General features: G+C 44.4%; 1 protein-coding gene across 1 annotated transcript; it reads right to left on the bottom strand.

The window, feature by feature from the left end:
• On the bottom strand, window positions 1-27,910 carry HEXA (hexosaminidase subunit alpha). The gene is made up of 14 exons (XM_070430874.1): window positions 27,626-27,910; window positions 10,661-10,753; window positions 9,712-9,777; window positions 8,137-8,183; window positions 7,280-7,390; window positions 6,258-6,359; window positions 5,639-5,771; window positions 4,851-5,031; window positions 3,785-3,871; window positions 3,448-3,520; window positions 2,548-2,731; window positions 2,284-2,374; window positions 1,551-1,655; window positions 1-245 (listed from the first exon to the last, which is right to left on the bottom strand). Exons 1-14 carry the CDS (start codon window positions 27,876-27,878, stop codon window positions 182-184), a joined length of 1,590 nt encoding a protein of 529 aa, XP_070286975.1. The 5' UTR covers window positions 27,879-27,910; the 3' UTR covers window positions 1-181.
• Window positions 27,911-27,934: the final 24 nt, after the last annotated feature.

Below are 27,934 nucleotides of genomic sequence, written 5' to 3'. Positions count from 1 at the left end.
TTCATGGTTGAAAAATGTCACCATCACTCTTTATTGAACACCGGCACAGCACCAGCCCTGTTCTCTCCAGGCAGTGGCATGTGGGCAAGGGGCTCTGACCCCCAGCCGGGAAACAGTGGGAGCCTGGCCCCACCATCACTCTTCTAGGGCCAGCACCTTCCTCGGTGCCTGGGTTGCTCGCTCAGATTTGTTCAAACTCCTGTTCACAGTAGCCTACACTGAGGGGCTGGGCCTGGACACCTCGTCTGCAAGAGGACATGTAGAAACAAGATGAGATCAGTCTTAGGCCCCAGCAACACCTTCACCACAACCAAGTATTCCCTTCCCATATTTCAGTGTGTCACAAACTGTCACTGTCTACCAGTATTACTTGGATTCTCACCTCCAGAGATTCTCACTTGGGGTGGGGCCAAGCGTTGGCAAGAATCTGCATTCTGGACGGGTGCTCCAAATGATTCTGATACAGGGACACCCAGGAACTTTGGGGAGCACCTCCCTATTTCTTTTAAAATTTATTTTATTATTATTTTCCAAATAATTGAAGACTATTTATTATTCTGTGAAGATTAATAGTCCTAGTCAAACATTTCATTTTCAACAATAATCCGTTCCATCTCTAGAATCTAAAATATATACATGCTTTTGCCGTGCCTATAAGATACTATTGATTTTCAAAGGGATGTGAATTAATATTAATTTGGTAGCAATGTTTTGTTAGGTACTGAGCTTTTTTTTATTAAAAAATTTTAATGTTGACATAATTGCAGGTGTTCCCATTCCTCCCCCTTTGCCCACCTCCACCCACCCTTAAGTCCCCCTCCTTTGGCCTTTGCCTATTTTCTTTTGAAATATATTTTATTTAAAAATTTTTATTGATTGGCCCGCTGAGCCCCCCTCTAAGGGTTCTAAAATACTGTGAATGTGGTGGAGGTAGGGGACTGAGATGCTACCCAATCCATACAGGCATGAAAATCTGTCCTTAGTTCTCAGCCTCACCTCTAGGCATGACTCCTTCATTATCCAAATAAGCAATGTGCTTAGAGATGGTAGGGAACCAGCTCAGTCACCCAGCGAATTACAGACAGTCGAGACGCTTGGCTCTCAGCCTGGGGTTCTGCTCTGCACTAGGCTGTATCCCTCAGGTCCTCAAGACCTAGTCAATAAATCAATCAGGGAAATAACCATCTTATATAGTCATCCCCAACAGGGGCAAAGGGGGTCATGAGAGCCCAGTAAAGCATAGCTTAGTTTCTAAAGTTGGCCTGGTTCAAATCCTGATTCTAAGCGACTTTGGGCAAGTTCCTTAACCTTTCTGTGCCTCGGATGCCTATCTCTAAAATGAGGATATATCTGCTAGATGGAGTTGTGGTGAAGACTCAACAAAACAATGCCTGTAAAAGGTTAAGCACAGTGTTTACCACCAGTAAGCCTCTACCAGTGTAAGTGTTAGCTATTATTGTGTTCTTTTCCTGTCAGTAGAGGTCCCAACCCCCTGACCTGGGAGCCCCCCCTCCCCCAACCTCCTTGGGAAGGCCCCATAGCCTGCTTACCTCAGCAGCTCACAGCGGAAGTGTGCCAAACGTTTAAAGGCAAAGTCCGGGTCAGTCACCACCTTGTTGCTCCACAGCCTCTCAGCAACAGCCCCTGCTCTGGGCCTGGAGGAAAGGGGATATGCACCAGGTTTCCCTGGATTCCCTGCAAGGAGGTGGGACACCCACAGGCTATTGCCTCTTGTGTAGGCTCAGGGCCAAGGGATATGACCAACACCTATTCAGAGTGACAACCTGGTTGAAGGGCTCCCGGGACCTCAAGTTCAGCTCTGTCTTCATTAAATGTGATAAGTGATCCCACTCTTCTCTCCCACAGACATGGGAACCAGATCAAGTCTTAAAGGCATCATGTTACTGACAGTAACAGCAGTGGCAGGTGTTGTGAGAATATCAACTCCATACCCACCCAGGCTTGGTGAGGCTGCTGAGGAGGTAGTCTAGGAAAGTCTTACTACAGGAATCATGGACTCCCAGGCTGGATCCTGAGCAAATCATCTGTGCTCACCAGGCCTCAGTATCTCCCTCTGTCCTACATGCCTAATAGGTGTTGGAGAAGCATAGGTGGAAGTCAGGTGAGAGGTGGCTATTACTACAAACAGAAGGGTCACTGCAGTGACCCCTCTCTCAGGCCTGAGAGGAGGATACTAGTCGGGGGGGGGCTAGACAGGATTGAGTCTGTGAGGGAGACCCTATACCCACAAACCCAACTTCCATGTCCTCAGAAAACCCTTACCAGAGCCTGGGGACCAGGTTTGTGCTGTCCACATACTCTCCCCACATACAGGCCTCTCCACCAATCACCAGAGCCTTCTGCTCGGGACTACCTATGGGAAAACAAGCAACAACAGACAACTCTAAGGTTCCCCTTCAACCACCTTCTCCTCAGATAGGTTGTTTCATCTCCTAACCTCAAATACCCAGCCCAGACGCTTCTGCCTTCCACCCTATGCCCAAGCCCAGCCTCCTTTGGTCAGTAAGGAGAGCACCCTGCTTTCACCTTCAAAGGACAGGGGATCCACCCTGTAGAAGTCCTCCCAGTCAGGGCCATAACTTATGCGGTTCAGGTACCAGGGGGCAGAAAGCAGAGCGCGGAAGCCGGCTTCGGTGATCAGTGCCAGCTCCTTCAAATAGCTTACTGGTACTTCTTCTCGCCATACCTGGATGATTGTGTCTGGCCGAACCTGTCACAAAGGCCAAAGGGTGGTAATGGCTGGAGCTGAGGAGGTTCCTGGGCCATATTTTTATACAGGCAACCAGGCCAAGGGGTGTGTACTCCCTCTGCTTTCCAACAGCAAAGTACTTCTCTGTGACTCTGAACCACTCCTAGACCAGTGCAGAAATCAAGGATTCCATAGGTCATAGGAGAGCTCCCTGCTGCTTCGTCCCCGTCTTTCTGCACACTGAGATGGTAATACTGGCTGTGAGCTAAGGGAGGCAAGCAGTGAGGCCCAGCAGACACATTGGAATCTACCATGTCCGAGTCTCCAGATGTTTCTGAGGATGGGACAAGGTTCCTGTGGAGCCCCGGCATGTGGACGGAGGCTGGGATCTCATTGATCAACAATGAAGAAGAGGGAAACCCTGCTTCCGCAGACCTGTAAGACCTTAGTCTAGACTCAGGAAGAAAAACCCAACCCATTAAGCCAGTCTCGGGAATCCAAGTTACCTAGCAGCAGAAATAACTCTTGAGCAATCTGTAGTGAGGGAAGCTAGAGAGAGGCTCCAAAACCCACACCCAGATCTCTGCAACCTTTCTAGAGGGAAAAGAAAGATGGCTCCTAGTGCTCTGAACATTAAAGCCTACTCTAAATCACGAGGACCAGGCCATGTAGGGAAGGGCTGGAAGACCAGAAGGAGGCACTGAAGGTGGTTCCTTCTCCTCCTGCCCCTGGCTCACCTTTACTTTATTATCAAACACCTCCTGCCACACCACGTAGCCCTTGCCATAGGCAGAGACGATGTCAAGCAGCCTGAAGAGTAAAGAAAGTGTCTGCTTAGCTCAGACAGGCTCTAGGCTGTTGGTACCAGTGATCTGGGGGTTGAGCCTAGCTAGGAGCCCATTCCTGATTAAGCAGTGTCTTCCCTACTTTGGAAATGACCACGCCAAACCTGAAAATATAGGACAAGAGACTCTTTTCAGGGGCTCAGAGAGTTGTCAAGAAGGACCTGGCCCTGGTATGGTCACCCATATGAGGTGACCCAAGGGACCCTGCCCACCCTCCTTCCTTTCTCACGTCTGGATGTAGAAGGACTCCAGCTGTTTGAAGTCATTACCAAAGCCTTTCTTCTTCATAAAGGCCTGGACATCTGGGTTGGACTTCCTAAATCCCAAGAAAAAATGAGGATTAATTCTTTCACCATCCTAAAAGCCTTCCAAAGCTTGGGGATTAGTCACCTGGCTTCCCACAACTTCCTTTTTCACCCGAAATAATAATCAACTGAGGATCTCAGAGACCCAAAATATGGAAGGTGTGGCTGAACAAAGCTGTATTAAGGGGGCCATTGATATAGGCTGAGAAAATTTAAGCCTGGACCTGAACAGCTTTAAGTTCAAACTCTCTAAGAGAACACATATTGATCTCTCTGGACTGTGGCATGTAGCTCTTGAGGTCTTGACCTGGGGCTCTGGCACTCTGGATTCTGGTTTCCCTCTCTAACCCCCACCCTGGGCATACTGTGCTTTCCCCTTACTATGTATTCTCTATTCCAGTTGGATACAAGTGTTGCTGCCACTCCCTTGCCCCACAATGTCTGTATTTTGCTCACATTTTCTCCTGGAAAGTTTCTCTCCTCTCCCATGTCTTGAAAAAACCAAACTACTTCCCCAGATCCAGCTCTAGTGCACACTTCTCAGAGAAGCCCCTCAGCCTCTTTTGAGCTAAGTAGATCTGAGGATTTGGAACTTACAATTTAACACTGTCATCTATTAGTCTCAAATTCATTTGTGTCTTGACTCTTCAACCAGACTATTTTAAGCCTTCAAAAGCATAAATTATTTTTCCCTATCCAGTATTTTAACAAGACAATTCTGTGCCTAGAGCTGGTTTTCCCATAAATATCTCAAGGATATGACAAGAGGAAGGGAGAGTTTCACATTCACAGCCTTGCCAAAATCAGGCAGGGCCTCTCTGTAGCTTAGAGGGGAAAGGCCCAACACCTGAGCCATCTAGATTGAGACAGAATGCTGTCTCAGAGGCTAGTCCCTGAGCAGCACCTGAGACAGGTAGCTTGTCAGGGCCTAACCTCTATTCTGAGCAAGCAATTCATCAGGCTGAGAGGGGAATATCAAAGGGCTCATACCAGCAGGCGAAATCAACCTCATCTCCTCCAAGGTGAAGATAAAAATCCGGGAATACAGAGCTGACCTCCAAGAAAAATGTGTTCATGAACTCATAGGTACTGTTGAGAATGGGATTCACTGGTCCAAAGGTACCAGAGGGCTGAGACCCAGAGTAGCAAGGAGTCAATAATCCAGAGACACCTAAGGCAGTAGAGAACCCCACACAAGTATCACAAATACATAGACCCCCACGCCCAGCCATAGATATAAGGACATTAAGTCACACTAAGTATAATAAACATTATACTCACACAGGTAGAAACACTCAGGGACTCAAAGACACTGGTAATCATGAGCGTTTAGTCACAATCAAAGAAATACACCTATATCCACAATCACAGACAGAGGGTGGTGTGTAGTCAAACTGTCAGCACACACACTCTTGCCATGACACACTGCTTCCAGCAGGGGTCACCCTCACTCCCAAAGGCAGCTCTCATACTGCCTCTAGGAAAAGCAGAGAGCCAATTCAGCCAAATTGGCAAAATCTTTCTTCCCACTCTAGAGCACGGCAATCTTCAAGGGATTCATTAAGACAAGGACACCTGAGAAGAATTTGCCCATATTTTAATAGTAAGAAGTGGTCTCCTTCGCCCAAAGTAAGTTCTGCCCATCTAATTCCCAGGTGGAAGAGGTTGACAGAAAACATTCTTCCAGGAGAAGGCATGGCGCATCCAAGTGCTAATGCCCTAAAGCCCCAAGGAGGGGAGGACCAGTAGACTTCCTCCAACCCCTGAATTATTCTTACCTTGTCCCCAGGACAGAGTGTGGCCAGGAGTGTCAAATTCTGCCAATACACGGATCCCCCGAAGCCGTGCATATTCAATCACCTCCTTCACATCCTGTGCTGTGTAGATGTGGGTGGCAGGGTTGTAGGACCCCTGAAAGGCACAAGACATCCTTAAGGATCTTATTTTTTGAAGGCTTATATATTAATGGATACTAAAAATGCCTCCAGGACTCCCTGGATATCAGAAAATCTACCCACAGCCCTTTGGTATCAGGGACTATCTTCATAGAACTTATTCATAACTTCCCACAAGTTATCACATATATTGTTTTATTTGTGTGCCACAACACCAGTGGAGTGAACAAGGTAGTTATTATGCCCAGCTAACAGAATATAAACAAACAAACAAAAAGAAAATGAGACCAGAAGAGATTATATCCTGAAGGTTACAGAGCAAATTTATGGCACAGCTTGGACTCGAACTCAGGTCTCCTGATTTCAAATCCAGTGCCCTTCCCATGTCAGTGTGTCCCTAAAACTGGCTGGGTAGGAGGAGAGCTAGTGTCCTTGCCATCAGCGCCACAGCTAGGTTCAAACATCATCCCATAAACTTGGTCGGGGCGAAATCAAGACATACCTTTCTGGTGAGCTCTGGAAAAGCGAAGCTCTCGTACGGGAAGGAAGAGTCGTCGACCAGATGCCAGTGGAACACATTGAACTTATTGTATGCCATGGCATCCTGTAAGTCAGAGCATGCACTGTGAACTCACCACAGATTTTCCAGACTCAGCCTCTAGCCTGGGAAGCTGGGCACACTGCCAGGCTGCTCCACACACCCTCAGCCAGCCCCAGCGTCCTGTTAAGTGTTAAGAGGATCTATCGAACCTTCCCATCAGGGAGAGCCTGACAGGGAGGGAAGACCGGCATATTTCTTCTTTCCCCAGGGCACAGCCAAAGATGTCTGACAGAAACAGTGCCTTCTCTTTTTGAGATAAGTTGTAGCCACACTGAGAGGAGGGTTGTAGTTATGTGCTCCCCTGGAGTCTTCTAAAAGCTCCCAAATACCCCGAAGACTAACACTTCCTCCTGCCATTTGTTCTGGGTAATAAAAAACAAAAAAGCAAGTAAATAAACAAACTGCTCCCAAACTGACTAGTATTTACCCAAATTGTGCGGTCTATTGTGAATTTAGTAGCCCCATAACCCATAAATCTCAGAAGCCAAGACTGATGGATGTCTCCACTCCCTTTATTCCATCAGAGGAGCACAGGAAAAGACAGACACCTGAGTTGGATCAGCAACCGTCAGATAAGAGTGCCCATCAAACTCAAGATAGTGAGAAACGCCCCCAGTTACGGTTTTGGAACATCTCCTTCCTACGACCTTGTCGTAACTAAACTAAAGTTAGCTCTGCTGGTCAAAGAAGCCAATCCCAAAGCACCTTCTGCATCCCAGGAGACAGGCTGGACACTGGTCCATAGTAGCCAGTGGGGTAGATTTAAATCACTCTTGTTATGTTTTTGGGTTTTAGAGCACATCATCCTTCACATTTTTCCGAGGAGTCCATACAATTACTTATACTCTCTAACTCTTGAGGAATATGGTACCTGGGCTACCCCCTGACCCATTGCCCCAAAGAAGGCCTTAAGGCCTGGGTACCAGAGTGTCCAGGATGCTAGGCAGTGGGAGATAGTGCCGAGATGTGTCCAACAGCAAGCCCCGGTGAGGGAAGCGAGGAAAGTCCTCAATCTCCGTCTTGTTGATAAAGAACTGTGTGGACCAAACAGTAAACATGTCAGGATTCAAAGGGAACTCACTATGAGGGTGGGGTGGGGGTGGGGGATGAGGACAAGTCTCCCAAGATCTCTGAAAAGCCACCCTGTGACCATGCTGCAGGGTGTCTCCCCACGTGTCCCACCCCTCTACCTCAATGACCATAAGCAGGAACCTGCCCAGAGAGCAACTGTCCCAGGCTAGCCAAATACAGCTGTCCCACAACCTCAGCCTGTACGGTCTGCATTTTCACTATTAATACGCTGTTTTCTTCAGAGCGGTGTGTAAGCCTCAAGTCATCCTATATAATAAAAGGCTAATATGCAAATTTTCTCCTCAACTGGGAGTTCGATCGGGAGTTCGACCAGGTGGCAGGACCAGCCGACCAACTGCCCGCAGCCCCTCCCAATCTCGGCCCCCCCACCCCGACTGGGGGCCAGGCAGGCCAACCAACAATCGGGGCAGGCCAGCTGGACCCCACCATACACGAATTCGTGCACTGGGCCTCTAGTTACTAAATAATGACTCAGGGGAACTAAATTACCGTGACTCCAAACAGGCCAAATCTACCAAACCAGTTTCCACGCTGTACACTCTTGCTGAGGCCATTTCAAGCCTCCAGGACTTTGTCTTAAAGCAAAGTAAGATTTCCAGGACTATGGACATTGGGAGCAAACCCAAGATTTAAAAGGAGCCCTGTTAAGTGTTAAATAGGATCTATCAAAAAGAGGGCCCACACTTACTGTGCCCTCAGGAGATCTCCAAACAAGCTGGCTAAAAGTCTCCAGACCTATAGGAAGTAGAGAGGCAGAATAAAGACTCTGGGAGGTGGGAAAAGGTGGATCCATTTGGAAGGTGCCCCGTGTGGCAGGGGATGACGTCGGGGCACAAAGTTAAAGTGGGTGTAATGGAGGCTTGATGATTCTCAACACTATGAAAGGGGGATATTAGGAAGCCAGTATCAATTTTTACTCTATTTTATTTTGGAAGGTGGCTGTGTAAGGGGCTTTAGTGCCCCTTCTAGAAACACATTAACCCTAAAAACATACACACCTCCTACCCATATTTCCAAAGGTGTAAACTCACAAGAATATTAAAAAGATGTGTGCTTGTAAGGACAGATGCAGGGACAGTCGGCCTGCAAGAGGTTAAGGCTTTCCAAAGATAATGCTCAGAAGAGCTAAGGGAGCTGAGAAAAAGAGTCCCCAGTTTGCTGCCCCTTCACATCTCCCAGACTGAATTGTGAAGACGAGATCAGAAGCTTGATTTCCAAGGTACCTGGGTCCACATCTGGACCTACAAGAAATCATCCCCCTTTCCTCCTCAGGGCTTGAGAAGAGACTCAGCTAAATGGGTCTGAGGTGTAGCAGGCAGCAGCCACCAGTCCACAGGTGTCCAGTCCACAGGACACAGACTCCTAGATTCTGGCTAGGCCCAAGGGCAGGCAAGTTGAGTCCAGAGCATTGTATATTCTCAACAGCTGGAGGCCCCATGAAGGAATCCCAGAGTCTTAAATTTTCAGAATGAGAGAATCCATGGTCACTCAGCACCTAATTTGAGGCAGACTGCTAGGATACTGTTTGGCTTTTCTCCACTCTGACTCTGGTGCCCAGCGCTCTGAAGTCCCAGATTTCCCCTATCTGACCAAAGTAATCATTAGCACTTGCACAAAAGGTACAAGGGGGCGGAAAGGGAGTTCGCATGCTGTTTCTCCAAAACATAGGAGAGGGGAGAGGAGAGGCAAAGGAATAAAGACAAACCAAACCCAGGTTTGGAATTCTGTGAGAATGTCCCTCATCCTTTACTAGCAGATGTTTTAACAAAAGTAGAGGTATTTGGCTAAGTCTGTATCTAGGGACCAAATTCTTTTTCAGTAAACCAAGAGGAAGGGCATTTTTTTTGACATTTATTTCTTTGATATAGTTTTCCTTTATATTAAACCTGGCCAACTGTGTATCTTTAATGCGAGCTGGACAGGCAGTGTTTGTGGCAGAGTCGCCCCTCTCCTCAGATACCTGGCCCCACTGGCACCCTGAAAAGCAGCCTGCAGGGTCTCCCATTGTTTCCCCAGAGCACCTGCCCGGGGGAGCTGCTGCCACTCACAGGTAAAACCCATCAACTTCCAGGGAAAGCTGAAGGAGAACACTCTTTTCCAGAGGGATGGGGGAACATGCCACTTGCCCTCTACAAAGAAAGCTTCTTAAAATGCAAGTATGCGGGTAGTCGCTGGGCCCCCAGTCCTGTCCTCCCACCCCACCAATGCCAACTGTCCCACATCACTGCCGGTATCTCTCCCAGCATCAGCCCCACCTTGTTACCTCGAAGAGCTCCCCAGACGGTCTCAGACAGAAGGAAACACTGCTCATTGTTTATGGTCAGGGTGTCTGGAATGACAGAAATGACCCAACGTGGTTAAAGATTTCTACTCTCAGATCACATACCACATGTTCTGTACAAATCCTTGGATTAAAAGACAACAGCAAGATCACTTTCTTTTTCTTTCAAAGAGGAGACGTTCCCAGAGCAGGGCAATTGCAGGCGGCCAGGCCTGGAGCCAGAGTGGAAGGGTGGTTACTTAGGGGCTCTGCAGACCCTAGGAGATGACACATGACGAGGGTCAGGCTAGAGCAGAGTCCTCCACAAGCCAACACCTGCTTGAGGGTCAGTTTCTCACCCAAGAAACATGAACTCCTGCCAGCCTTTAGCTGGAAGTATGAAGTCACCTGCTGGAAAAGGGAACAGTGATGCTCGGAGGGGTGAGTCCAGGTTCTGATGTTCACAAAGACTTTGTAACCACCCTCCTTTCCCCAGGCTTCAGCTACCTCATCCAAGAATGTGAGGAAGAAGCCAAGACTTGAATTTCACTTTGGAGACTGAGAAGTGCCCAAATGCTGCTGATCAGGAAAGACAGCAGGCAGTTACAGGACTTGATCTCATCTCAATTCAAATGACCAAAACTCCCCCTCTTTCCTGTGTAGGATCTCTTAGACAATATCAGCAAAGTATACACACATTCTTAAAATGGCAAAAGAATTATGCTCAGTCCAGAAGGTAGGCGTACTCAGTGAACAGCCAGTGTGACCGTCCAGTCAGCCTGCAGACACTGGTTAGAGGGCATAGGAAACACTCACCGTTTATGGCTCTTGGCACTTAGCCCTAGCAGTCATGGATGGCTCCAGGCCTAGCCTCAGCAATTTAAGCCAGGCCACCCAGAGCTCCAGCTCCAGACAAGCGCTTGCTCTTCTAGAATGGGAACAGGGTACTTACAATTCTCCACTGACTCCAAAGAAGGAAGCTGCTCACATCCAGGAGTGACTACAAGGATAACCAGTGACTGCTTCTCCAATGTTTGCTGTTCTCCTGCAAGGACAGTGTACACTTAATGTGGCTGACCTGCCATCTGAGGCAGCAGGCAAAACCAAAGACCAAAGGAGGGTCCCCAGCTCTAGTCCCTTCAGTTTGCCTGCCTGTGGCAAGAGGGGAGGCAGAGCAGGGCATGCACCCTTGGCACATGTGCTGCCTAGTCACCTGTGTGACTTTTTCATTTTGGTTGTGCTCCCCTCTCTCCCCAGTGACCCACCCTGACCATGTATGAATGATCTGGTGTCAGCCCTTTGTAACCAGGACTGTAGATTTCTGGCTTGATACAGTCCAAATACACAGTTTTAAGGCCCTAGCAACTGCTTTGAAACTAGAGGCAGCTCTAGAGCACTGCTACTCAAAGTGTGGTCTCTGGGTTAGCTGCTGATCTGTACACTGTGTTACTGGTTAGTTACCAGACAGAAAGCTTACATGATGCCAGAATGTAAATCAAGTATGTCAGAACAAACACACTGTTAGTTCTAACACTTTTTTCATAGCAAGGTCTTGATGAAGGGAACAGTTTCACATTCTGGTATGTATGCTTCCCACCTCATTGCAGACTGGCACTTGACGTAGCACTGCTCTTGAAGGCTCCAGATGAAGACTTTCCAACCTTGTAAAATGGGAGCTAATGGGAGCAGATGAAGACAAGGGGATCTCCTATGCAAAGGAGGCCTGAGATGATCCAGCTGGTGTCCCAGCAAAGGCATATGGTCATCAGCCCATCTGCTTCCTTCCCTCCTCTTCTCTATCCAGGTTCTTTCCCAATAGTGGAAAGCCACGTAGTCTGAGCCCAACATGCTATCGCATAGAGTCTGACAAACCCAGTATACGCTGAAAAAAAGACAAAATACCAATGCTATCTCTTCTCACCCTCCTACTAGTTCTTCTCTGTGACCTTCAGTACAATTGTGATTGTACTGTCCCAAGCCTGAGTCTCAACCAGTTAACTGCCACACATCCAAAATGGAAACCATCCTTGTGTCTATAGATGCTTATGGCATACAAAAGGTCAATGATCTCTCTCTCTCTCTCTCTCTCTCTCTCTCTCTCTCTCTCTCTCTCCTTTCTGGAGCCACATGCATTCCCACTGGCACCGCAACATCTATGATTCCTATGGGACTACATAGCCAGGGACAGAATGGCCTGGCAGAAGGCAGGGAGAGAGAATCCAGAACCAAGTTGGAACACCAAATGTTATTTGTCTCTAGACAGAAGGAACCCAAGAGCCTTGAACCATCTCAAGGAAAGCTTGCTCACCCCTCCAGAGCATGACCGACCACCTGGCTGCAGCTGAGCTCTCTGGTCTGCCAAGAAGGAACAATAAGGGGCCCTTTCCAACCATCCTGAACAAAAAGATTCTCTTCCTTCCCAGTGAACAGCCTGTATCCTCACTCTAATACCTACCTAAACTCTGCAGGGAAAAAGGAATTTGAGGTTTCTCTGGGCCAGGCCAACTCACAACTCCATTTTAAACCCTAAAAACTCAATCCCATAAACATAGAAGGACAATCAGGCTTTCAGGGCCAGGACCAATCTCAAAGGAGGACTCAACTGAGAAGTGGTGGTGAAGAAACTATAAAAGAATATTCCTCCTTAAACTATGCCTTCATCCCGTACCTCCTTGTCCCCACTCTGTCACATATCTCAGAGCCTCAATATCACTATGTGGAGAGTGCATCTGCATATCCAGGCAGCCTTCCCAAGGAGGGCAAAGTCATTACTTTAGTATTAATCCTCTGGATCTCACTCAAGCTACCAAACAGGAGAAATCACAAATAATCTGTATGCAACTGCCATGGTCACTGTCCCAGGGACAAGAGAGGCTATACAAACGCCAGGTTTATCTGAATTATTACTTGAAGACAAGAAAACAACTAATTTTTGTTGTTGTTGCTCTATCTTATTTTTCTAAAACACATCTGCACTCTGCTCTCTAAATCCATAGTCATTTAGGGAGAGGGTCACAGATTCTTTTAAAGATCTAATGAAAATGAAAGGATCTTCCCCCTAGAACAGTGATGGCGAACCGTTTGAGCTCGGCGTGTCAGCATTTTGAAAAACCCTAACTTAATTCTGGTGCCGTGTCACATATAGAAATTTTTTGACATTTGCAACCATAGTAAAACAAAGACTTATACATATATTTTTAAAAATATATTTTATTGATTTTTTACAGAGAGGAAGGGAGAGAGATAGAGAGTTAGAAACATCAATGAGAGAGAAACATCGATCAGCTGCCTCCTGCACACTCCCCAATGGGGATGTGCCCGCAACCCAGGTACATGCCCTTGACCGGAATCGAACCTGGGACCTTTCAGTCTGCAGGCCGACGCTCTATCCACTGAGCCAAACCGGTTTCGGCAAGACTTATATTTTTGATATTTATTTTATATATTTAAATGCCATTTAACAAAGAAAAATCAACCAAAAAAATGAGTTTGTGTGTCACCTCTGACACGCGTGTCATAGGTTCGCCATCACTGCCCTAGAACAATGCCCCTAAATTAAGGGCTCATCCCTCCACCCGTGCCACTAATCTCATGGTAAAGAACCCCTATCCTAAATTGACTCATCTGGGTTTGGGCTGCTGCTTAAACAAGCTTAGGGGGAAAATCTGGGGGAGCTGGTGATGTGAGAGCTGCAAAATAGGAGGGACACTGGTAACCTAAAAGGAAGTAAATAGAGTATCATTGTGGTTTTCCACCTCCAACTTGCTATTCTGAAGAGAGAAGAAAATAGGCAGGGAATAGGCTAGCCACCTCTGCACACACCCACACAGACTGCACAGAGAAGCACCCAGGTGTGGGAGGCACAGGACAGGAAACAGCCCATCAGGCAGCAATCTCATGGGCACATTCACACTAAGCCCAGGGGGGACAGCAGGAAATCCTGAAGCCTCAAGTGCTCAGGAAGCAGCCTGGAAAACAGAACAAGGAGCTAGGAAATCAGGAAAGGTAGGTTCTGGTTCTGGTTCTATTGGTGCCAAGCAGAGTGAATCTCAGGCTCCCATTTCCTCCCATGGAAACAATGACAGGGCGGGACCACATCATGTCTTCCAGGCCCCATTTCATGACCACTGCCTCCTATCTCCGCAGCTCCCTCATCTCCCTGCCTTCGGTGAACTTGCTCTTTTAGGGTTCACTGAGAAGTTTTTATTTTTCTTTTTAATTAAAGAGTTGAAAAATTTGAACAGTAGAGTGTTTAAAACAAACTGTCTTTGATACCCTTCCTTTGTCACTCTCTCTGAAGAGATAACCACTGTTAGTTTCCTGCCCTTGTGTCCCGTTTTTAAATATAATTTTGCTTTATTCATCACAGACAGATCCACTGGATATGAAACTCTGAGTTCCTTTTATCCCCAAAGTGCCAGTGGCGAACCATCTTCCATCTGCTCTCTGTTGCGATTCTCTCCCACCTTTACTTACTTCCCTCCTGCCCTAGAAGTGGTGGGCTATCACCTCACATTCTAGCCAGTACTCTCAACAACCTGTCTCTTTTATCTTCTGTTGTATTCAGTGGGCAAAACTCTCAACCCTAAAAATCATGTGTCAGTGGGATTGGGCCACTGGTAAAATCATGGTCTCTCATCTTGGCTGGGCCCTGGATGCTGCCCTGAAAATCTTGTCTCTGCCATTGCTATTTTTTCTATTCTCTGTAACAGCTATTCCAAACGTATACTGATATAGTAGGCAGTTAAGACAGGCATGAGCAGAGTAGGATAGGCCAGGTACAGAGATCACCAGGGCAGAAAGCTGGTATGAACAATTGTTGGGTGGGACCTTGCCCTCAGGGTGACCCTTCCTCCTCTTGCCTATCTCTGGTCATTCCTCTTAGACTTCCTAACCCAGTGGTTCTCAACCTTCCTAATGCTGCGACCCTTTAATACAGTTCCTCATGTTGTGGTGACCCCCAACCATAAAATTATTTTCATTGCTACTTCATAACTATAATTTTGCTACTGTTATGAATCGTAATGTAAATATCTGATAGGCAGGATGTATTTTCATTGTTACAAATTGAACATAATTAAAGCATAGTGATTAATCACAAAAACAATATGTAATTATATATGTGTTTTCCGATGGTCTTAGGCGACCCCTGTGAAAGGTTGAGAACCGCTGTCCTAACCTTTCATATCACTGGTTATGTGATTCAAACCCAACCCTGGCAGGTTGCTAGTCTTGTGGCAGACTCCTATATAGGAGGAACAAGAGGGCCAGAAAATAGCCTTATACAACTCCCATACAACTTTCTTAGGCATTAAACCCTCAGGACAATGAGGTTCTGTCCCTCATCAAATAATCTCAGGAACAAAGCCTCTGTCTGTTGACCACAGAGACAGAGTTTTGGCTACACTAGAGATAACATCTAGACCTCAGTGTGTTTCAGCTCCAGGCCCAGGAAAGCAGTAAGGCCAACAGGGGTGCCATCATGGCTGACAGCAGGATCAGCTGTGGTGACTAATGACCCCCTGTCGTGGTACTGACCAATCAGTGGAGACCACAACCCTAATAGGACACACCTGGAAAAACTGATGAGCTCCTCTGCCTTTAAAACCCTTCAGATTAATAACCCAGCATGGCCTTGGCCGGTATGGCTCAGATGTTAGAGTGTTGGCCTGCTCATTGAAGGGGTCACAGATTCCTCCTCTTCCCCTCCCCCTCCCCCTCCCCTCCCCCCTCCTTTTCTTCCTTTCTTCCCTCAAGGTATATATATACCTTTGCTTTCTTTCTCCTAAGGTCCAAAAGCCCTTCTTTTGCTTCTTAATTTGTTTCCTGAGCCCATGGACCTCACTTCTTCCACAGCTCACTTTTACCTCTGTGACTTTCTAAATAAACTTTTGCTTGTATTTGAGTCTTGGCCCTGAATTCTTTCTTAGCCAAAACTCAAGGACTGCAGTCTAACATCTGGCGTCATTCACTATTAACAATACAACTTTCTTCAAGTCCATAGCTTGATCACCACCTCTGTTACTCTCAGCAGACAATCAGAAGAACTCCCATCCATCCCTACCTTCCTCTCTCCTCCCTGACAAAAATATCTGCAACACACACTTGGTCTTCACCTTCTCCTCTTCCTACCCTGGTGGAAGGGATTTCCTTTCACCTGCACTCTAGATTTCTCCTTAGGCTCCTATTGTATAAATTATTTCCCTTTCCCCCAAAAATCTTCAATTATTTCTTTTGGGTGGTTCTTTCCCATTAGCATTAAAATATTTGCAAGTCTCAACTGTATGTCATCTCAAACAGTCACTCTTTCACTTGCCTTTCTGTCACAAAGAAACTCTGGAGGAAATGTAGCCTGAGCAGTCAGGTGTTGACGAAGTCTGACAGATCTGAGTGGAAGTCTTAGTTTTACATTTGGTTCTAGCTGTTGGGACCATGGGCAAGTAATTTTCCCTCTCTGAGCTATAGTTTCCTCATATGTAAAATGGGGATTGTAGCAATACCTACTTTAGTGGGCTGTTGGGAAGATTAAAAGAGTGCATGTAAAGTGCTTAGCTTAGTATCTAGTATATGATAAGTGCTCATGGAAATGGCCATCCTAAGTCTTCTTTTTGTAGCCACTTCCTGGCATCCTATCTACTTCTCAGTCTACTATAATCTGGCTTCCTTCCACCACTACTCTGAAAATGCCATAACCAAGGTACTGTGATTCTGTGACTAAATCCAAGGGACCTTTTTCAATTCATTCATTCACTTAACAGTTATTTATTGAGTGTATATGTGCCAGGTTGTTCTAAGTGCTGGGGATAGTGCAGACAAAAATCCCTACTGTCATAGAACTAATATTTTAGTAACCACTCACTCCCTCTGAGATCTCATGGCAGCATCAAACATCCCAGACCTTCTTAAAACTAAACTCCCTTGGCTTAGGAAACACTGCTCTCTCTTGGTTTTCCTTCTAACTTCTTGGATATGCTTCATCATTCTTCTTTTTTTCACCAATGTCTATGTGCTGGTGTTCCCCAAGTCATAGACTACTCTTTTTCTCCTCAGTTATGCTCTTCCTGGACAATCCCATCCACTCCCACATAGGCTGATGACTCTTAAACCTTAATTTCTATGCCAACCCTCCTGAAGCTCTAGACCAGTGGTTCTCAACCTTCCTAATGCCTCGACCCTTTAATACAGTTCCTCATGTTGTGGTAACCCCCAATTTCATTGTTACAAATTGAACATAATTAAAGCATAGTGATTAATCACAAAAACAATATGTAATTATATATGTGTTTTCCAATGGTCTTAGGCGACCCCTGTGAAAGGGTCGTTCGACCCCCAAAGGGGTCTTGACCCACAGTTTGAGAACCGCTACTCTAGACTCACACACCTCTGCTCAAATGTCTCAAAAGCACCTCGAAGCTTAAATACAAAACTGAAGCAACTCTTCATTCCTTTTCCTGGCTGATCATCTCTCTCAGTTTGATAACAGCACCACCTATTAAATCAATAGATCATAAACCCAGACCATAGACCTCCTCCTCCACCCACCTTTTTAAGTAGATCTCAAGTTAATTCATTCAATATTTACTGTCTGTCTACTATGTATCAAACACTATGTTAAGCACTGAGATTACAACAGTGGAAAAGAAAGATCCAATTAAGTCTTATAACTACAAATCCTTATTATCACAACATCATCACCATCTTCCCACTTCCATTGGTCAATGCCTTAATTCAGCCTCTCATAAATTCTCACCTGGATGGCTATAAAAAAATCTCCCAGGTGGTCTCTCCCGGTCTCCATATATACCCTATTTCAATCTACTATCCTTTGTGATCTTTTAATATGAAAATCAGATTATGACAATATCTGCTCAAAGTCCTCCAATGGCTCCCATAGCTTTCAGGATAAAGTCCAGAATCCACTGGATGACAGTAAGAACTCCAGCCGTGTCTTTCTCTGTTGTAGAAACTCTGTATAGAAACTCTCACAGTAGCACAATGAACTCTTTACAGAACCCTGGATACCCCCAATTTTCTCCATACTTTTCTTTGCACACATTGCTTCTTCCAATTGAAACAAATTTGCATTGCTTCCATATCTCACCTGATTAAGAAACAGTGCTGGTTTTCCTTTTATAAAGCTTTGCTATTAGGCCCCCACCCTTTCCTAAGAGACCTTCCTATGTGACCATGAATCAATACATTTTTCATGACATTTATCTTAATATACGGTGTTTGTCCATCTCCTCACTGAGGCTGTGAGTTCCTCAACAGCAGGGATCAATCTCAGAGTCTTTGTATTCCCAGTACCTGACACAATAAATATTTCCTGAAAATAATGAATGATGCTAAAATTTAAAAATGCGTACTTAATGTTATCTATGCATAATGATTATGCTACATGATAATCAGGTATAAATGACAAACAGTTAATGTAGAGATTACTTTTATACACCTAAACCTAGTATTTTGGGGACTGGGTTGGAGATGGTAAGAAGATATACAGGCATACAGAAAGTACCTTTTTAGACACTGCTCTGAAAAGGGGTCCATAAATCTAAAGATTCATGACTTCTCACTTTTCTGGACAGAACAACTCATTGCTACATTAGGGTATCTGGAAACTCTGTCTTTACCTCAATGCACAATAGCCTCTCCTTCCACCAGCCCTTCTCCTCCCTCAATCAAAACATTTCTATCATATCAATGTGTTTAATTCACAGAATCTTAGCAGCATGGAGAAAACACATTCATTTTGGTTATAAATTGGCATTTGGTTTGGTTTCTGGAGCGGAAACTAGGAAAGTCAACCCAGCCTTTGGCACCTTCCCACTCTTTCAGGTCTACCCAGCTATATATGTCCTTGTACTTGCCTAGGCTGGTGCCAATGTTACTGGTTCTCCATGTCCACTTTGTTCCCCTCCCTCTAACCCAGCCGTGGGCAAACTACGGCCCGCGGGCCGGATCCGGCAGGTTTGAAATGAATAAAACTAAAAAAAAAAAAAAAAACCGTACCCTTTTATGTAATGATGTTTACTTTGAATTTATATTAGTTCACACAAACACTCCATCCATGCTTTTGTTCCGGCCCTCCGGTCCAGTTTAAGAACCCATTGTGGCCCTCGAGTCAAAAAGTTTGCCCACCCCTGCTCTAACCCCTTTATATACCTAACATCCAGGCTTCCTTTCCGGATACTCAACCTAATAAAAACCCTTGAAATAATTCATTTCCCACTCATTTTTTCATTCCAACCAAAATATATTGAGCACTTACTGTGCATCAGGAACTATGCTAGGTGCTGGGGCAGTTAAAAAGAAAAACAAGCCCTGGTCCCTGCCCTTGAGGAGCTCACAGTCTAGCGGGAGAGACAAATACAAACAACAGTTACAAAACAGCGCGATAAGGACTACAGTAGATATTATAGCTATCTCCAAAAAGGGAAGCAGGCTTAACCTTGGAGGGAACCTCTGTCTAGGAACCTTGAACCCCGAGTTGGTGTTTGCCAGGCCATCAAGAGGAGATGAGGTACTCCAAAGCCTGGGAAGCAGTTAGTGCAAAAGTACACTGGTGTGGGTAGGAAAAGAGGCAAGGCCACCCCCGTCAAACTTCTTATCCCAGTAAAGCAGGAGTCTGAGAAGCCAGCTGCCTGAGCCTGGAGCCCCTCCATAGTGCTGCTGAATTCAGTTTGGACCATGGTGCATCCTCCAGAGACGTCTAATTCCTACTCAGAAGTGCAACTGGTCCAGACCACAGATGAATCCTGGATACTCTTCCTTCCGTCTTCTTTTGTAAAAGTTGTAGTTAAAAGTTTTCTTTTCCCCTCTACTTTTAAAACTTGATGTATTCTCCTCCTCTTCCCCTATGACCCCATTGAAAACATCTCCCTATAATTATACACTCCAAAGGATAACCTGGTTAACATATTGCACAGTGTTTCAATTTTTGAAAAGACATAGATTATTAATTTTTAAAACAAAAAGAGAGCCTAATACATATTAGTAACTTTTTTCCACTTATCAAAATGATCTGCAAATCTTTTAATATCAACATATATAAATCTGTATCATTTGTAGATGCTGAATAGAATCCCATTTTTGAGATATATTTTAAAGATTTAAAGTTCTAACTTCTCTCCTCTTTGTTGACATCTGGACATACTTTGAAGTTTTTGACATTATAAACAATATCTAATAAATAGTTGTGTGTATCCTTTTTAAAAAGTGTTTGTGAGAGATTTCTTTAGGAAAATTCCTAGAGGTGAAAATGTTAAGCCAAAGATATGAAAAATTTTTGTTTTGATACTGCCAAATTACTCTTCCAAAATTATTGCACTGATTTATATCTGAACCAACATATGTGGGCCCATCTCTTCAAATCCTTCCAAAACTAGACTGTCTCAATGCTTTTTCATTAGTGCCAGCCTGGTAAATATATCATTTTAAAATTTGTATTTCTTTAATAATGAATAAATTTGAGCACTGCTTTGCATTTACTGGCTGTATTCTTTGTACTTTTTTTGGTTAATTTCCTTTTATTGATTTATAAAGGTCTTTCTAGATTTTAAACTTGTCTTCTATGGTTGCTAATATTCACTCTATTTTGACTTTTATTCTATCATTCATTCATTCATTCATGTTCATTTTCACTTGAGGATGTTTTCCCATTGGTTTTCAAAGAGAATGGAAAGGAGGGAGAGAGGGAAGAGAAAAGACAGACAGAGAGAAACTTCAATGTGAGAGAGACATATAGATTGGTTGCCTCCCACCCGTGCCCTAACCAGGGCTGAGGACAAACCCACAACCCAGGTAATCAAACCCGGGATCCTTCTGTGCAACGGCCAACACTCTATCACTGAGCCACACCGACCAGGGCATAACTTTTATTTTTTAATCTTATGGGTTATTTTGCTTTACTTTTATGCAGTGAAATCTGTTCATTTCTTCCTTTATGGTTTCCTTTATTTGCTGGCTTAGCAAGTCCTCCTCTACCCCTAGGAGTATATAAATAGAATCCTTTATTTCCTTCTAATATTTTTATGGCATACCTTTTATCTTTAGATCTTTAACCCACCTGGAATTTCCTTTTGTGACTGATATGAAGTAAAGATTTAATTTTTTCTAAATGGATAATAAGCCATCCCTACCCATTTATTGACTAATCTATCTTTTCACTTTTAATTGGAAATTCACCCTTTATCACATATTAAGTTCTCATGTATATATGAACTCTTACTTATTTCTGGAACTTATTTTCTTGGCAATCTTACAGGCAGCGAAATCTACCATGTCATATTTCTATCATCTTTTGTCACTCTGCCCAATATATAATTGCCTCTGCTCATTTTTGGACCCACACTCCCATTCCTGTAAGTGTTTGCTCTCCTCCACAAACCACCTGCAACTACATGTCACCCACTCCCACAAACCTTCTAGAATCTTGTTCCATGGTTATTTAACTATCAAATTATTAGTCTTTTCTACTTCCTCCTTAACAGAAGTTGGCTCTCCTAGGAATGCTACCTCTCCTACAAGTCATTCTGAGGCAGCTCCTTCTCAATCCTCGGGTTGGGATCTGGGGTTGCTGTCAGGCCTTTTAGCATCAAGGGAAAACAAAATAAAACAAAATAAAAACGCGCCTGACGTGTGGCTCAATAGTTGAGTATCATCCTATGAACCAGGAGGTGATGGTTCAATTTCGGGTACGGGCATATGCCTGGGTTGTGGGTTCAATCCCCAGTAGAGGGCGTGCAGGAAGCAGCCGTCAATGATCCGCTCTCATGATTAATGTGCCTATATCTCCCTCTCCCTTCCTCTCTGAAATCAATAATATATTAAAAAAACAAATCACAAAAAAATGCTCTTCTGTGGCTCATGCCATCCAGCTGTAAAATCTTGAGCCTTTCCTTGTCACAACAGCCTGCAACTTCCTGGTTACTTCTTTATTTACCAAGACTTTGGATCTTCCTCCCCATCCTAAAGCTTGCTATTATCCCAGATGATTTTAATACTCAAGAGGAAGAACTAACCCACATTCTGGCTTAGCAGTTATCCAACACCTTTTTCCTCCTCATGGTCACCTTTTGGAAATTCTTGTCCCATGGAAGTGCTCCAACTCATTCTCTCAAGCTTCAGTACCATGTAGCTGTTTGCTAGAAACCAGACACCTCACACTTAACAGGTCCAAAATCAAACTTACTTTTTATTATTCTCACCCCACTTCTAGCCTCGTAATCAGTATCTGTCTCTTTTCATTCTAATCCTTCCTCCCTTCCCTTCCTCTCCTGCTGTTTTCCATCTTTGTCAATGACAGCAGAAGACATTCAAATTGCTACATCATAAATCTGGAGTGTTTCTCAGATGATTTGGGTCTACTTCTCTAGCTTCAGAAACTGCTGGCTCACCCTGGAACTGTGTGCTTCAACCATACTGACCTCGAGTTCCTTGAATATGGCATGAAAGCTTCTTTCCTGAAGGCTTTTCCCACATGCAGTTCTTTTTATGTGGATTACTACGTCCACCTCCACCAACTCCTACTTTCAGATCTGATTAGACAGCTCTTTATGGAAGCCTCTTAAAATGTACCTACAAATGCACACACACACTTGGGTCAGGTGCTCCCAAAGCACACTGTACCTCAATTATCAGCAAAAATCACACTTCTTTGTATGTCTGAATTCCCACTTCTAGAGACTGTAAATTCTTTAAGGATGGGGGCAGTTCAATTAATATTCTTTGGACCAGAGCTACTGACAAACTATAGTTGCTTAAAATCTTACTGGTACTAAGATGGATGGAAGGAAAGAAGCCAGCCAGAAATACTACCGGAATATTGATAATGATGGGCCAGGTATCAAAATATTCATAGCCTGAGTGCTATCAATGAAATAATTAGATGTTAGAAGTAATTAACACTAGAGTGTGATTCAAATCGCTATTTGGTATAATACTTGATGAAGACACTTACGAGTCGATTACCCCACGATTGTATAGTAAAAAGAGCACAATATCTGCAGACAGACAGGCCTGACTGGAATTTTTGCTCTACTCCTGCCAGCTGTAACCCTGGATATGTCATTCAGCCTCTGTGAGGCTCAGTTCTGAAGGATGGAGATAATACCAACCTCACAGAATTGTTAGGAAGATCAAGGGCATAGTATATAGCAAGTGCCAAACATTCAATAAATGCTAGTTTCTTTCCATTTTCTACTTCCATTTTCCCCACAGGTCAGGGGCTGGGGGCCTTGTGGGATAACCATACCATTAGCAGCAACTTCCCCAAGGGCATTTCATGAACTTCTTTCAGAAGCCTGAAGGCTCCATGACTGTGTGATGCCACCTTGTATAACAAACAGGCTGACACTCAACATACAAGAGGAACATAAGCTTGGAACTCTGAATCTGCCTCAAACTAGGACTGTGGCCCCAGTCAAAAGATCAAAGCTACTAATGTGGGATCCCAGTACTAGTTACCATCAGGACAAAGTCAAACAGGACAGAATTAAAAACTTTTCATCCGGTGTACCTGGTAAGCCATTTATTTCCCTTGTTCCCATTCCAAAGCTTTACAAAGGGGAGGCTGCTTACTGACACCTGAGCTGGCAAATGCCCAAATTTCTACACCTGAGCACACATGTCCAAAGCAAAGAGCTCTACACTATAGCCAAACCCCAACTAACCTCAAATGTGGCCACAATGATAGCACACCACCATTGGCTGGAGATCAGGATTGAGTGCATTTCAGGAAGCTTCCAGTGGTCGCCAACCGGTGGTCCACAGACCATTGGTAGTCCGTGAAGTCCAAAAGGTTGGCGACTGCTGGTTAAGCAATAACAGAAGCTTAAAACAGAAGCAAAGGAAATGAAAGAGAGAAGTTCTTATTAGCTAGAACCAGGAATAGAGAAGAGAAGCAAATCCGTTTCTCTATGACAATGAACTACAGACCATAAACCTTGAGGCAGATCACAGAAAACCATTCCACAAGAACCTCTCTCACGTCTACAGACACAACCTCCTCTCTTCAGCTGACCTTGCTGTCAGTGCCCCCACAAAGTGGGAGAAAGGTCCTACTTAATCCAACTGGTTAAACCTCTTGATGGTGCACACTGACTCTACTCTTATCACTTATTTCCAGGGCCAGCAGGGGAAATTTACAAAAACGCAGAAACATAATAGTGACCTTCTTCATTTCTAAAAGAAGAATTGGTTAGGCAATAAAACTTTCCTTCTGTATAATCAACAGGAAAAGGATGAGTTTTATGCCTTTAACAGGCTAATATATGGACAATGAGCCCCAGAAAGAGGCTGTATAGCTATAAGAAAAAAAAAAAAAAAAAAAAGCCTAAACCTGCCATTAGAAACAAAAACAAACCAAAAAAAGAAGGTACCAACAGGCAAAACTCTACAATGCCCTGCTTCACTCGTTTGGTGGTGAGGAAGTAGGTGAAAGAAGAGCAGGAGGGACACCACTAGACTGACTTTTTATTTTTGTGTTTTTTAAAAAAATCACTGAATTCTTCCTTCTACTTACATGTAAAAACATTCATCACTATCTCCTTGTTATCTTCAGAAATGTTTGGAATATAGGCAGATTATTTTAAAAGCAGCAGTAGCTACTTGGAAATTAAGCAGGCTGCCCCAGGGAACATCCTATATAATAAAAGCCTATGCAAATCAACCGAACTGCGGAACAACTGGTGGAATGACCAGTCGTTATGATGCGCACTGACCACCAAGGGGCAGATGCTCAACACAGAAGCTGCCCAAGAGCCCACAGGCCCCAGGCCAGCCAAGGCGGGTGCCAGTGGGGGTCCCCCAATCGCCCTGCCAGTTGCCCCACAGATCAGCCCTGATCGCCAGCCAGGCCTAGGGACCCTACCCGTGCATGAATTTTGTGCATCGGGCCACTAGTAGTTAAATAAGTGACTAGTAAACATTCTCTGGCTGATTCCTGAATAAATCATGCTCCAGACCAAGTGCTCCACTGTATACAGTCTTCAAGCAGAAAATACAAGGCAGGGGGATCAACAATGGCTCAAGGAAATAAGACTTGAATTTTTCATTAACCAGGCCCAGACTACCACACACACCATGATCAAGCAGAGCTCCTTGGGCTCAGTACTATCCAGATTATCTAAAAAACGTTACAAATTAGTAGTAAAGAAAAAACCAGAGAGGAGAGGCTGACTGAGGCACAACAATTATTTTGCTCCTAAAAACTAGATCCTTCTACCTATCCCCTTTCCAAATCTTATTATTTCTCCTCCTTATGTGTCCCTCTATTCTCCTTCACAAGAAAAATAATTCTACTACAGAATTCTATGTTGCTTTCTTCCTCTTTTGCTTTTAAAAGAAGAAACTCAGTGGAAATCAAGTTAATGATAATTAACTTGGTCTTGTCCTTCTTATGGGAAAGGTTAAAATACACAGCCACTAGTCCAATTAGAGTGGAGAAAACCAATCAGCATTATTCTTTCTCTCCAGCCATTAAATACTATGGCTTCAATCAACTAGTTTCAGGGAAAGCAAAGAAGACAGCAGGCAAATGACATAATCAGATTTAGCCACTTAACCTAAAAAATTAGGGCTTTATCAGTTCCATTAATCACCCAAAAAAGTATTTGGGCAACATTAGATGGGTGCCATCCCAAATGATCAGATCTTTGATTTGCAAACAGAATGTGGCTTAATAACCAAAACACAGAACTAGATATCTAGAGCCTAAAATAATTCCATTTAACAGGTTTAACAATATGTAGCACACACTCTCCAGTTGACAGAAACACCTCTCAATGACAGGTAGCAAATCCTAAACATCTCCATAGATCACTTAGCAGCTGGAGAGCTATGGCTAACCCTTGAAGGTGAATTCAGAATAGAATGGAAACTCAGTACTAGACTTGTTTTCACAAAAGGGAAGTATGAATCTCACTGAATTCGAGGTTCAGATCAAAACCAGAAGTTGTGCTACATTAAGAAAAACACTGGTCTACAACTACAAGGAAGTTATTTGGAGGAACGGGATGAAAAGCAGTTAGCTAAGATCTAACTTGCTTATGTTGTTTTCTTTACTAAAATCAGCCCCCAGGAGAAATATACCCTTGTTTGGGCCTTGTTGATGGTACTTTCCTCTCCATAAATTCATCTCTTCCTACCCCCTCCCCAGAAATAGGATTATAGCTCAAGTCTTCTGAAAGCCTCACCAGAAAACTGTTTCAAAGGGAAGGCTCCATGGGAAGGACAACAGAGAAAGAAGTTACTCATATGTCTTTGGTAATGTTCATCCAAACCAGTTTTTATTATCTTTCAATGGATAAGAACTCCTCAACTAGTAGAGTAAATTCATTCACAAAAAGGTAATAAAATGAAATAAACACTTTATTTAATTTCTTATCTGTCTCCAAATCTATTTCATTAGGAATTTACAGCACCTTACTGTCACATAACCATGGTTTGTATTTTCTTGATTAAACTGTAGCTCTACTGTAATGGAGGTAAAGGCTTAATTCAGAAGTACAGGAATTATCCTAATTTATACAATAGTAGTAAACATCCTAATTACCTACCTTTTGAGCATTTTATAATACACTGTGTCCTTTTGCTTCATATTTCCCCACTTGGACTGTAAAACTTGAACCTAGGTCTTCTACTTTTCTTATAACATCCATAGTGCCCACCACTAGGATAGGCACAAAGCCAGGCCCTAACTGTTCTATGTAAAACTAAACATATTTTGAGTGCCAATCCTGCGTAAGGCATTCTAATATTTGTCACAAAGGACTAAGAGAAATATGTGATATGCCACACAACAATAGCAGGCCTTTTATCCTCCCAGCCTAACGCATTTCACCTTGATGCCAAGACTCTCTGTCATTCTCTAACTGCCATCTGTTTAATTACATGCTTTTAATTCTATATCAAATGAGAATTTTTGTGAAAGTAATTTAAGCACAGTTGAAATATCACTCAAAATGATGTTACCATATGGCCCAACCATAAATATGGTTTCCACTCATAACACCTACACGTCACAACCAGAGAACTAGATTCCAGATTTTCAAAACTCTAAATTTTACATCCATAAAATAGAATTTGATTCTTTTGTGTTGCTGACTGCACTCATTAATTTGCTTTAAAATAATAATCTTCAAACACAATTTTCAGCAGCTGCCTTAAAGAAAATTGCTAACCCCTGCTAATTTAGATAAAACCAATATCCAAAGCACTCCTGACTTTTCATTTAATCCCACTTTATCTCCATTCCCCAACCTCATTCCTCACCACTCCCCTGCCCCCACCCTCATCACACATACCAGCCCAGCACTTTTGAGATCAATCATAACCCTCTGTGACTGCTCAAGCCCTGTACCCTTCCTGGAATACCCTCCTTTCAGTCCAGGCCCATTATATTCACCACCTCACTATAGGTGGTTGCTCAAAACTCATTTTCTTATGGAAGTGTTCTATGATTTCTCTCACGGTTTAAACATTTCCTGAACATGCTATGTGTCAGACACTGCCATGTAATTTTGCGTAGATCAATACATTTCTCGCGTTTTGTTATACGAATTTTGGATGTCAGCTCTGGTCTCTACCCAGCCCTGGCCACAGCTTCACTAGGACCCTGTGACCCTTGAACACCGTAAGAGGGATCTCCTTAGACGTCCATTGGCACAGTGACTGTAGTCCTATAGCAGGCATTTTGGGTGAAATACAGTCCGAGGGCAGGAGTTCAGTGAAGTGAATGGCATTAGTGGACTAAACCTTGGGGAGGCTGGGACAGCCCGCGGGACAGGGCAGGAGAAAGTGGAGACTACAGGGTAGGGCAAAAGCCCGACGAAGGGCGTCTCAGGAAGTCTCTGGGGCGTTGTCCCAAGGCAGGCAGCCTCAGAGCCCAGAACCAGCGGGGGCAGGGCCGGCTCACCTGTGAGGGCAGCACGTTGCCAAGACTCGGAACCGAAGAGCAGGTCACGGTAGCGCTGGAAAGCCTCGTCGAGGACGGAGCAGCCCGACTGCGCGGCCGATCTGACGTGGTACTTGAATTGGAAGCTGTGCGGGGAGATGGTGTAGTGCCAGTCGGAGGTCTGGATGTATTGGGGCCAAGGCCACAGGGCCGTGGCGGGCCCAGCGAACGCTGCCGCCAGCAGCAGCGAGAGCCAGAGCCTGGAGCCTGCCATGGCCCGCCAGTCTCCTCGGTCCCAGCGGGCCGGACCACGTGACTGCCCCGTCAGGT

The sequence above is a fragment of the Myotis yumanensis genome, unplaced genomic scaffold (genome assembly GCF_028538775.1).
Source record: "Myotis yumanensis isolate MYYU_CA2020_CCGP unplaced genomic scaffold, mMyoYum1.0.hap1 SCAF_1, whole genome shotgun sequence".
Taxonomy (NCBI): Eukaryota; Metazoa; Chordata; class Mammalia; order Chiroptera; family Vespertilionidae; genus Myotis; species Myotis yumanensis.
Note: the sequence above shows the minus strand (reverse complement) of the source record. Positions and strands in the feature narration are given on the sequence as shown.

Bases quoted from the DNA above. Each gene is read 5' to 3' on its own strand.
- HEXA (XM_070430874.1), bottom strand. From the start codon at position 27,878: ATGGCAGGCTCCAGGCTCTGGCTCTCGCTGCTGCTGGCGGCAGCGTTC. The intron at 8,184-9,711 runs GTAACAAGGTGG...TACTTCCTATAG, and splicing joins CGTCTGGGGAGCTCTTCGAG to GTCTGGAGACTTTTAGCCAG. The intron at 3,521-3,784 runs GTGAGAAAGGAA...TTTACTCTTCAG, and splicing joins GAGTCCTTCTACATCCAGAC to GCTGCTTGACATCGTCTCTG.